This window comes from Misgurnus anguillicaudatus, chromosome 17 (assembly GCF_027580225.2).
Source record: "Misgurnus anguillicaudatus chromosome 17, ASM2758022v2, whole genome shotgun sequence".
NCBI classification, from domain to species: Eukaryota; Metazoa; Chordata; class Actinopteri; order Cypriniformes; family Cobitidae; genus Misgurnus; species Misgurnus anguillicaudatus.
The window spans coordinates 34,989,295-35,001,939 of NC_073353.2; the positions used below are offsets into that span (position 1 = coordinate 34,989,295).

The 12,645-nt window shown below is 39.4% G+C and overlaps 2 protein-coding genes across 2 annotated transcripts in view; one reads left to right on the forward strand and one right to left on the reverse strand.

The window, feature by feature from the left end:
- cwc22 (CWC22 spliceosome associated protein homolog) overlaps positions 1 to 4,046 on the reverse strand; it is a 152,952-nt gene extending 148,906 nt beyond the window's left edge. The window contains exon 1 of the mRNA XM_073854677.1: positions 3,794 to 4,046. The gene's annotated coding sequence lies outside the window, so the exon portion shown is untranslated. The remainder of the gene's footprint in view (positions 1 to 3,793) is intronic.
- A 72-nt stretch (positions 4,047 to 4,118) lies between these two features.
- ube2e3 (ubiquitin-conjugating enzyme E2E 3 (UBC4/5 homolog, yeast)) overlaps positions 4,119 to 12,645 on the forward strand; it is a 51,508-nt gene continuing 42,981 nt past the window's right edge. The window contains exons 1-3 of the mRNA XM_055215109.2: positions 4,119 to 4,269; positions 5,258 to 5,464; positions 6,427 to 6,477. Of these exons, the coding sequence (XP_055071084.1) occupies positions 5,265 to 5,464; positions 6,427 to 6,477 (251 nt within the window). The 5' untranslated portion in view covers positions 4,119 to 4,269; positions 5,258 to 5,264. The remainder of the gene's footprint in view (positions 4,270 to 5,257; positions 5,465 to 6,426; positions 6,478 to 12,645) is intronic.

Here is a 12,645-nt window from a genome sequence, read left to right on the forward strand (position 1 = left end):
CAATAAACAAATCTAAAATTTAACCCTAAACCCAAGCGAAAATGGTTTAAAAAACAGAAAAAAATTGAGAAACCAATAAATAAAATGACAAAAAAAGATGCACCGTTTAAGTGAATGGGAAGGACTGGCGTATCATATGCACGCCATGGAATTTGGCGTATGTATTGCACGATTTTTACACTTCGTGCTATTTATATCTACGTGAGACTGGGTAGGAATATTTGTTTTTGTGTAAACTTTTCCCTGAAATGCAATTTCATCTCACTTCTGTTGCCCAACAGTGCAATATTACTTACATTATGTCTACAACCTGGAATAATACTTATTTACTTACTACTTTTTATAATGTGTATTTTTATTAGAAAGTCTATTTGTACATAACATCCTCTGAAAATGCTAAATTAAACTAAACTATTGTTCAACCCAAACGTTTGCTCTTATAAAGTGCTGTTATGAATCAGTAAAACTTCACTGGATTAGGACCAACCAGCTGTGATTTTCAATATTAATGCTAATTTCTGCCTCTGTATGCTGACAGCCTAATTAGAAGCTCATTAATATTCACATGCACAATCATGTGGGTTTACACTTTTACAAAATTTAAGGCACAAAATGTGGATTTTTGTGAAGGCGGTGTTGTAAGTGTATTATATTATGGATGCTGTGGCTAAAGTGAATTTAAGTTGTGGTAGATTTTTTTAGTACTGGATCTTCTTGCATTTTATAAGAGTGGGTTTAAACAGCTTTGAGAGATGAAGACTTTCTTTTCGTTTCCGGCCAGTTAAAGATACATCATCTCTTGGAGGTCAACCACAAACTCCCTGTGGATTTTAAGTTTTCAAAATACCTCATTTTTCATTGCTACAAAAAATCTAAAGGGAATTTGTCTTGGCAAGTGCAATATCCATAACAGCTTGTTATAGACACTATTATTGTCTGTCTCCCTATCCTGTATGTTTCATAGCAGACACAAACATTTTCTACCATCAGAAACATCTTGTCTATGCTACATGCCAATCAACAAATGCTGTATTTACATTAATTCTGTAATAAAATTCAACAACAATAAATAAAAATGTGTTTCAAATTTATTGGTGCAAGATGTATGTTGTTGTGATTCATTGAAATTTGGCTCCCCTTGTGATGTCAGAAGGGGATAATACCACCCCTTAATCTGCACTATCCAACCACGGCACCGTCATTTAGTGCAGAGATCAGCTCATTTGCATTTTAAATGACACACCCAAAAACGGCACATTTTTGCTCCCACCTACAAAGTGGCAATTTTGCCACGCTATAATAAATTATCTATATGATATTTTGAGCTAAAACTTCACATACGTACCCTGGGGACACCAAAGGTGTCTTGTAAAATGTCCCCTCAACATTTTTGTCATCACAAGCCAGCTAAAGCTTTTTATCTCTCCCCCTACATTTGATTCATATCATGGCTTTTGTATTTGACTTGAGCTCCTGTATGTCATTTTTTGACATCTAGTGGTAAGCACAAACCCACGGCGTTCTGTTTTCTTTTTGTTCCCCTGCTGTCAATGCGCTGTCACACACGATAAGCGCAAGGTGCAAGACACCCGTGCGTCGAAGAAAACTAATACAACCTCCTAAACCTGGCCTGCTCCCATCTCACCTGGAGATTAGCACTCTGAATGTGCAAAGTGACGGCCCTGTCGCAAAGGGGAAAGAGTGTTGCTCTCAAACACACTGCTCTAGTTTGCTGAAGCGTGGAACATTTGGTTTAAAAGTGCCCTTTAATCTAACATTTCAAAGCAGGTGAAGGTGAAACGAGCGAGTCGTACAAATGACAGAATGACCTGAGGATTAACATCTCACTTCAGCAGCAAAGAATACAGTTTGACAGGTCTCATATAGAGATGGGCTCCATGAGTCTGTGGTCTTAAACCGTAATTAGACACTTAAGCCATACTTGAAAAGGTATGAATATTACTTTTTATGGTTTCCTTTTGTTAAAATGTTCTTGAATTACATGAACTTGATTAAATTTGAATATTTTATTAGTAAATGCAATTGGTGTGGTTTACGTGTCAAAATGCTTTTTCCAATGCATCAGCCAGCCAAGTGCATTTTTTAGATTACTGTATCTGCATTGTTGTGTGCAATTTTGCTTGCTTGGCCATTTTACAGACGTGATTTCTGCAATATTCTGCAACATAAGCTTTAACAAGTAAATATGTAAAAATAAGCATGCATTTCAGGAATACTGTGCACGTCTCATTTGCCATCGTTATAATGTATCATATATCAGCTTTGTAGCAGCCACCCTGCTGTCTACACACTTGCATCAGCCACAGCTATTGAAAAACACATACTGTATCTATCAATGACAAATTTGCTTTTTTCTGATATGCATTATTGCAGACCTTACTGGTAAACATGAATATCATCATTACTAAGCGTATTCAAAAGAACTAAAAAAAAAAAACATCTACAAATACAGAAGTGTCGGTGATCACAGATCAATATTTTAGTATCTCAGAAAGATACAAAACTATTATTTTATGCAAATTTAAGTTCAAAGTAAATGCAAATGAATAATAAAAAAAGACTGCGATTAGCTAATGAAAGCCAAATGGTGCATTAGGAGACACCTGAGTGGAACGACAATAAAGAAATATAAATGCAAACTCAGAGCTATTTTTAAACGTTGTCAAAGGAAGAATGACTAACAATCCAGTAAGTGAAAGAAGTGAGCAATGTTTTTATCTTGACAGATCATTCATTACATCACATAAAGACAGATCTTATTTACTACAGGGGAACAGCTAGCATGAATAAAGCATGAATGAGCTTTCAAAAACTTGAACTTTAACTTATCCTTGAATCGGCTATGTAGTGTATTGCCAATAAAAATGTCCAACAGAATGTTTTCTCTAAAACATCTATGTTATTATAGACCAAAGAGAAGTTCATTAGAAGTGCGTTAAATACTATAAAGCCGTACGTTTTAGACTATGATATATTCACACCATGCATGCATTGCATACTATATGCAGTCTATATAAACTACAGAGAAGGCAACATTAAAAGTACTTATATTACAGTAATATATACAGCACATATTACATAGTACAGCTATCATTATGACAATGTACAAACCTATGACAAAAGAAATGTCATGCAGTGTATACTATTAAGAAATATAGACTAATGCCTATATAAATGTCATATATCAAGTACTGTAAAGTGCATAGTCAAGGAAGCAAAATGTCAAGGATTCGAACCCAGGGAACACGCATCCTGATAAAAATCGCTTTGGATAAATGTAAATGTCTTGTACATATAAAAAAATATTTAAATCTTATAAAAACAGAATTACGATCCCATGTTACAGTGGATAGAGCATTGCATTCGCAATGCTAAGGTCATGGGTTCGATCCCAGAGATAAAAGCACTAGGCGTCTGCCAATAAATGTAATAATAATGTAACCTTAGAGACCTCTGCCTATGTAAATGTCACACAGCAATAGAAAAGTCATGCAGTGTATAGAGATATTTAGACTACTGTGCATGTAAATGTCAAAGCATGTACTGTAAAAAAGTAAAGCATAGCCAACACACTATAAAACAATACAGATCAATGACAACAGAGAAGTCATGCAATATATACTATATAAAGAAGTTTACTGTAGGCCACTTTATATATAATTGTCATACTGCAAATAAGTATATGACATTGCAGTCAATCTTTATAGCCATCATCACTAATAATCAATGACAATAGTAAGGTCATAGTAATGCACTGTGCATGGACTCCCACCTGCACTGGAATTTCAGTCAAACTTCTCACCCACACTTAAAGTTTCCAGTAGCTGATGGTTTTCACCATGGAGCCTTCACCAACAACATCTCCAAAACATCTATTAAAGCACACGTGATCAAAAGGAAACTCGGTTGCTCCTCGAAACCCCCACTAATGATATTCTCCAAGCCATTACATCCACTCCAGATGAAATAAATCCTGAATTAATGGTTTTTTTAAATGTTGCCTTGGACAACCCAATGCGGTGGACAGCAGAAGACAGAGAACTTTCCCAAATGCCCGTACCCCGAGATCCTCTCGCGTACTCGCATTACAGCGCCACCTGTCGGTTTCGACCCAAAGCGCAGCGCCTCCTCTCCTTCCTACTCTCCAATGTTCATAGCTCGGCCGGAGACCGTCGTCTTCCCGGCTCCATTTCAACTGGATTTTTAACACTCCCAACCGACCCAGATCAGGACAGGACCGCGTCTAAGGTAAAGAAGAACATCTAAGGGTCTCGTAGAGTCCGGATTAGTCGGGGTAACGTCGTCTTTTCGTGCTGTTTTTCTTGTGTGTCGTTGAGAAGAAGGGAGCTCGAAACTGACTTCACGCATCAGTTGGTACACCATGCTGATACTGGAGTGCCATAACAAACCTCTTCGCTCTTACAAAGGATTTGCAAAGATCCGATCGGAACCGGCGTGCGCCGAACGACTCGATGATCTTTCCTCGCGATCCGGTCGTGATATTGTCCTAAAGTGAAGGAGGGGGGTGGACACGAAATGTTTTATTTAGCCTCGCTGGCGAGCCCCCCTCGCTGCGAATAGGTGCGATTATCGCTCTCCTTCTTCTCGCCCCGTAGATTGTGGTTGTTTTTGTCGAAAGCTCAGCCGCAGACAGTCACTTGCACCTATTGGGCAGATGGGAGGAAAAACTCGAGACGATTTTCGCGGAGGAGGGTTTTGTGAACGCGACGGTATCGTTCAGCGCGAAACTGCTACAATGTATCGGCGATCCGCGCGAAACGTCATAATGCTTGCAACAATGTTACAGTTCGCGCAATTTACAAATTGTATCTGCTCGGCGCGCTAATGGGTGAAGTTGGGGTGTATGTGTGTGTGTGCTCGTCGTGTAAAAACGTGGACGTTTGTCCTTCAGAATGACAACAGTTTGATGTAATCGTATCGCATCATCTTCAGTCGGGGGTGTTTTCTTGGGGTTTGTTTGTTTGTATGCAGATAGCCCACACGAAGTTTCCGTGGCACATATGTCATCTCGTTTGCTCACCCTCTTGGCATGCTCATCAAATATGACTCGGTTCTGTTTGTGTTCAGGAATTCAAGGGTTAGGGTTGCAGGGTTGAGGTTAGGGTTTCCACCGAGCAAATGTGTGATTTGCTTAAACCCCCAGAGACTTTTTATACATGCGCATAGTGCTTTGATCTCAGTGGTTTAGAACTTGTTGTTGTTGTCCTTCACAAAGGTGGAAAATGTCCAGTGAAAGGCAACGGTCAGATGATGAAAGTCCCAGCACCAGCAGTGGTAGTTCTGATGCAGATCAGAGAGACCCTCCGGTGCCAGAACCAGAGGAACAAGAGGAGAGAAAACAGCCCACGCCTCCACAACAGCAGAAGAAATCCACCAAACTGTCCAGCAAAACAACCGCCAAATTATCCTCCAGTGCAAAGAGGTAAATGTGATCAAAAGCTCTTTTGTGCACGGTTTACTTCTTTAAAGAGTAAGAGTCATTTGGTATTAATGAACCAGAAACATTTTTGTACTATGAATGCTTTTGTACAGTAATAGTTTTGACAGTTTTGTGGCATCTGTATTATGAATAGATCATTGAAAGCACAGACAGAGAAACTTTATAAAGCATGATCAATTTGTTTCAAATAAAGCACTCAGCTTGTATTTAGCAAGTTCTTTTGGGATTCGGAGGCGGGGGGGCTGTTTCAGAACTTCCATATAAAGTTATTATAAGGAACAAGAGAAGTGAAAACGAGATACATCTGATCTGATCTGTCCGTATTACAGTTCCCATTTTAACCAGGTTAGCTTTTCTTTGGTAAACGGGCAGCGATTCAAAACGCATACACGTGCACAAACTGACCAGTCCACATCACGTTAACAACTAAATGTGGGTTGAATTGACAGATTAAAATAAACACTTTAAGAAAATGTCAAAAATCCTACCCTTGCTCCCTTGATAATACTTTTGTAACAGCACCCGAGCTCTGCTTTAAAGCTCTTGTCAAATATGCCCAAGCACACCCCCTCCCTTTACCTCATTTACATATAAGCTTTAAAAGAAAATCTTTTGTGCTTAAAGTGACTTAAAGCAGCCGACGAGGGGCAGGTTGGGAGCTAAGGGGAGCTAGCTTTGAGCCGTGGGGGAGATCAGCGGAGTGCGATGGACAGAGGGGCAGAAACAAGCCCGGTAAAGTTTTCCTGTTATGGGATTCGGGTTATGCCTCGGAGAACAAAGAGGAAGCAGCCATGTTAGCTGTGCTGAAGGCAGAGCCAGCCGTGCAGTAAACGCAGCTGAGGTAGAGGGCAGTGTAATTCCCCGGCTGCATGCAATTCTCACAGCTTTCTCTCTTTTTCTCTCCCCCTCTCCGTGTCTCTCTCCTCCTCGCTTGTCTCTCACAGAATCCAGAAAGAGCTCGCAGAAATCACTCTGGATCCGCCGCCCAACTGCAGGTATGTTTAATGCATGCTTCAGCATTCTGTATAGTGGTTGTTTGAAAACGGATCGCTGTGGAAAATATTGTAGCACCAACTGTTGGAGTGTTATAAACTCGACAATCTAAACCGATCTCCTCGGGATGGCTTCAAAGAGTTAGGAAGGACAGGGTTTTTTTTCTCCAGAGGCATTATTGTTATTGATGTTCCCGTGGTCTAGGCGCTGTTATGTTTTTAATAATACGGCAGATGCTGCTCCTAAGCATATGGCTTTGATTTCTCATCCTCAAGCTGAACTTACTGCTGAACCCCCATCTGTTTTAATGAGCTGACCTAGAGATGCCAGAGAACAAGATGAGGGAGCTTTTCAAATTCCCACTGTAGCTCATGTGTGTGCAATTTTTTTTGCCTTTAAAGACTGGAGGTTTGTAATGTTTCTGGGTATTTATAAAGGTGATTCGGTGAATTGGTCTTGTCAGGTGTGTTCATAACAAACTGAAGTGTTTGTATTGAGTATCCGTGGTATTGACAGCGTTCAGATTCTACACATAGATTTTCTTTTGTTTTATCTAGATGTTATTTGAGGGGTTAATCTACAATACATGTTAAGAACATATTTGGGTTGCATTTAATAATATTATTTTCTGTACTGAAACATACAGTGAGAAATTATAAGTATTAAACATAATGGGAATTACAACAACAACAACAAAAAACTCATCCCTTTGTATACAGGGTTCCCACAGGTCCTTTAAATCCTTGAAAGTCAGGTCATTGAAAGTGCTTGAATCTATTTTATGCAAGAAGTTTTCTGGAAAAAATCCATATTATTCCCAGTTTAGGATAATATCATACAAATTCTAGACTTTTTAATCATACGTGCTAAACTGTTCGCTTTAAATGCTTATATCTTCTGTATGCGAATGTTGATTCATACCAAAATGCTTTTTTGCATAGTTGTGTTTGACACATGAAAACGTCTCGGCTTACGTATGTAACTGTTGTTCCCTGAGAAGGGAACGAGACGCTGCGTCTCCCTTGCCATACTTCCTGTGTCCCTTTAACGCCGTCTTTGGCAATATTTCAGATAGTGATTTACTTCCTGACTCCCGTGTCACCCTGTCTTTGTCGTTAAGCATCACCATTTGTTGATTTAGATATACACATTTAGACGCACTTACCCCTGGAGGCGTCCCCAAAGTGTCACAGCGCGAGTTCCCTCGAAAGGGAACTGTAATAATGTATCTTAAAACATAACCTTGCTCTCACTTGAAATGTGTCCCCACCTTTATTCCTTGAATTTGAGGGTATTGGACCTGGAAAGTCCTTGAAAGGTCCTTGAGTTTGAAGTTAACTAAGGTGTGGGAATTTTGTGTATATGATTTTTTTTTTTAAAAGAAAAATTGCTTAACTAGCACAATGTAAAAAAAATCTTAATGGGCCCAAAATCACCTTAATTTTTTTCTATGCAAATGCCTTTTTTATTATTTGCTTTCGATGTGATCAGAATTCTGTTCAGAGAGGTTTCGTGATTCACCCATCGACTTTGAAAGCATTAGATTGCATTTATTGGTATCATTTTTCTTTCATATGAGGTTTCTGTAACCGGAGGACAAAAGAAAAATCTAAACCATCCAAATAATCTTATATGCGCTATGCAACAAATGCTTTGGCCTTGTTGTTTTTTGTGAACTTAAAGTTGAGTGCTACAGCGTCTCGGTTGCCCAACATCAGATAAAGCCGAATGCAAGTCCAATGTCCAAAAGCAGGTTGTTGAATACGGCACATTCATTTGATCCATGTAAATTTATAAAGACCTCTAACAGCTGATCCCAGCTCAGCTGACAGCTCATGCACCAGTGACACTACATTTACATAGACGCACACACACAAACAAATTGGCCCTTTACAAGATCACGCAGTTTCATTGAATCCCAGAGGGAGTTTTGAAGGGTACGAGACGTTTAAGTAGAGATGATCAGAAATGAAAATACCAGGCTGTATTGAGAGCTCGTGCGCTTCTGCCAGCCACGAAATCAGCGCTTTAAGCCGTGAGCCAAAGATGCTGATAATGGTAATCGACAATGCAGGGATTTTGTGGCTTTTATAGTGTATGTGTGCAGCCACACAGTTCAGCAGGCTGAGATGTTTATCCCATAACGTTCATCATTAGCTCTCTGACTGGTTCTTTTCTCCGAGAGTATTTCCCTTGAGCACGCTTTACCTGGAGACTGACATATTAAACTGATTTGTTGGTAATGCAGCACATTGTATTTGTGGGAACGCATATCACTTCTAGTACTTGTATGGGCGAGGATGTTTTTTGTATGGCATGTCTCGGGATGCTTAATTTAAAAGAATACTTCATCCAAAAAGAAAACGTTTGTCATTTTTTACTCACCCTCATGGTAGAAATTTGACATTTCAAAGTCATAAAAATGTCTTAATTTGTATGCATAGTTGTATGCACGTACCTTGAATGCATCGCAAGTCGCTTTGAGGAAACGCATCTTCCATAAATGTAGATAAATTACATTTATGTGTAATTGACATAATTTTGCATTTCTCTAAAATAATGCAGTGCATGCAAAATCAAAATGGTCCTTTTATTATAAAGTGAGTAAACATGACACGAGGGTGAGTAAATAATGACAATCTCCTTAGCTCTAGTGTTTCTGTTGGCTTTTCGTCCTCTGAGATTGATGCAGCAGTGGTGTGTAAACCTGACGCGTTTGTCCTCGGTTTCACGCTGCTGTTGTAATAACTGTTTAGGCAGGCGCGGTTGCGCTAACGCATTTGAAACGACGTGTTCCAGCAGGACTAAAGGGAAAAATGGTTATGTTGATTCATTTATCCGGGGAAACATTCAAAGTGCTTCGGCTCTCAGGTGCCGTCCGACCCTCTGCGCTTTCTCCTGAAATTTCTGTCTGGCCACTTACCATGTCACTGTGATTTACAACCAAATTCCTCTCAAAGAAGCAGATTTTCAACAGCGATGCGGAGAGAGTTTTTAAGCAATCTATTAAAATTCATGCTGTGGAGCGAAAGGCCGACTTCGCCCGGCACGAATTTGCATGTCTTCATAAAAATAAACAGTAAAACTTAAATTGGCCCTAAAGATGAATGATGAGCAGCAGTTGAAGCCTCGCGTCCATGCTGAACAGGCAGAAAGGGGAAGCGTTAGGCAAAAAGAAAGCAAAAATGATCCAGCGCTGTAGTTCCTGCATGGCAGCTTGCGGGTAGAAATTTGATTACATAAACAACGACCACTGTGTAACTTCAACCTTTTGTTTACTGTTTAAATCGCCACATTTGTGAAAGCATCAGAAGGTGTTGTAAATAATCGCCTAAAGGCTCTTAATAACCTGAATGTGTTTGTGTGAGGAAGTGAGAGGTTTTGACATGAGTGCGCTCTGTTTAACTCGGTTGATCCCTGGTGTATGTGCGTGTCGGGACTGGTTGACGTGGCTAGGCAAAATGTAGTTAAAATAATTGAAGCAGATTTTTAAACAGTTTTATTATTAAATAAGCACAAGAAGATTTGTTTTGAGAGTTAAATGCCCTGGTAAATCAAAGCATAATAGAAAAAAAGAGAGGTCAAGTATTAAGCTCAATTTATACTTCTGTGTAGGACGTACGCCGTAGCTTAGCATAGACGCACACCCTACGCTGTACCCTGACTCACTCCTTCCCCAAAATGTTACTACACTTTGCGTCAACACAGAAAACAAGTAGGGCTGGGCAAAATTTTGTATTTTTCGATTAAACGTTTTTTTACGTGGTCGATTCAAAATCGATTCTCAAAGGCCACGAATAGATTTTTTCCTTATGTATTTTTGCAAACATTGAACGTAAGATTAACGTTAATCTGATTACTTGTCTTCTCCACTCGACTGTTCTGAATCGAGTATAAAAATCTATCCGAGAATCAGAATTGAGGATCGAAATCAAATCGATTTGATAGCTTGGGAATTGAAATCGAATCGATCTGGAACATCTGAATCGATACACAGCCCTAAAAACAAGGCTTGTGATTTGTCGGCTTGGTAGCATCACATTTCCTCCTACGCATTCCCGGGGTCGATCGAGAACTCCCGCGACAAAGAAACTCAACACATGGGACTACAGTTAAAACAAGTAATAGCTTCCTATGCATTGATTATAATAATGCTTGTATAAATAAATGTTTTCATGTTTAGTGTATGGAAACTAAAATGCCAAATTGCTGATCAAGAATCGCATTTGCTTATATATTGTAATGATACCTTGATCAGAATGTGTATAAATAAATATTAATTGATGCACCCATTGTGACATGTGTAGCACACACTGACTTGTCTTCCACAACAATTGCAAGTTTTCATCACTTTATTTATGAGTAAAACCAAGAAGCTTATTTTACTATCAGTGTAGTTTATATAACTTTGTGTTATCCACATTGTTTCCGTTCTCTTTGTTTTCTGTAGACAACACAAGAAAGAATCTGAATGATGAAATCAGACTTGAAATTCAGTCATTGCACAGTAATAATCACCAGCATGATGTCATTTTGTTCCCCTTACACATATACCATTGAAACATATAACATACTGAGTATATCCTATCCCTGTGTATATCCCTATATTCCTCACTCACTCACTCCGATCCTCTTGAGTGTAAACTAATTTGTGTATCCAGATTCTGCCTATCGTCTATGGGTGTCACGTCTTTCTCTGTTATTACTCCTAAGCTATGGCTCTTATGACAATAACCTCACTTCAGGAATTTAAGTCTAAACTTAAAATCTGTTTAACCAGTACTACAGGTCATAATGTATTTCTTCGTTAGTCTCTGTGTGTTGATCTTAAATTCTTCTGTTCTCTGTATCTACGTGAATGTTTGCACATATAATTGCGAATTATTAGCCTGGGTGCCAGCCGATCTTAGCCCCGCCCACAAGAATTTGAGAACGGGAAGACCGGTCTGGAGTTTTTCCGTTGAGGAGCTGCTATGCTAGGACTAGAGCTGGGCGAACCAATCAAATTGTCAGGGCGGGCTTTATACGATGATGGACAGATAATCAACAGTAACGTAATGAACCACGTCACCAAAGAGCGCGTGTGTTGAATGGCTGCTGCTGTAGAGTTCAGATGTGTGGATTCTGACATTGAGTCTGTTCTAAAAGATATCGACAGAGCATTGATTTTAAAAGAGGAACAGAGAAACGCGAGCAAGGCATTTGTTGATGTTTTTGCCGTCCTTTCTATTCGGCAAAAGTTGGTCGCAACTGAAATGGGTAACGTTATCACGGCGATGCAACTCAGCGTGCACGACGAGGTGGATATAATTAGCGGTCGTTGCCAGCTTCTTTTCGGAAGCCCGGAATCGTGGTTGCTGAATAAGTGGAGGAACATGCTAGGCTCCAATATTTTCAAGCAAACGTAATGGGTATCGTCGTGGATGAAGTTCACCTAACGTACAAACGGTAAGAGATAGTCTTACTCTATGACTTAGTAAATACTTCATGTTGTGATATAAACGAAATGTTGTAAACATAATAGGTGTTGATGTACATTCGCTAACTCAGTATAATCACAATGTTAGTGTCATTGTAGCGAAATACTTCGGTCAGGCTGCAAAGACGTAATTTCAAAATACACTCACACACACACTCCGTTGCTCTGATTGGTCGTATGTCTATCCAATTGAGTGCAGAGGCATTTTTCGGTTGAGACACGCCTCATAATTATAGCTCAATGGAGCGGTATCAGACTCAAATTCTGACTAGAATTGAGTATGACAACGTCAGGCTAGCGAATTATACCATATGCAGCTGCAATTGCCCATGCCTTGGACTTCGTGCAAATATCGTTTTTATGATGGAATTCAACCTAAGCAAGACTTAGTATAAATCGTAAAATATATTTATAATATAAAAGTATAAATAATTAAAAGCATTTAATAATACCAATTCAAATTTATTTGTATAGCGCTTTTCACAGTTTATATGCTTTATATATACAGTACTGCGCAAAAGTCTTATGGTGCATTCACACCAGCCGCGGTAGAGGCGTCAAAAACGCACTATTCGCGCAACGTTTGAACATTTGAGTTTACTTGCGTCATTCGCGCGAAATTCTAGTCATTCGAGACGTTCACGTGGAAATTCGCGTCATGGGAGGGGCTTCTGCGACTCCGCTCACTTCC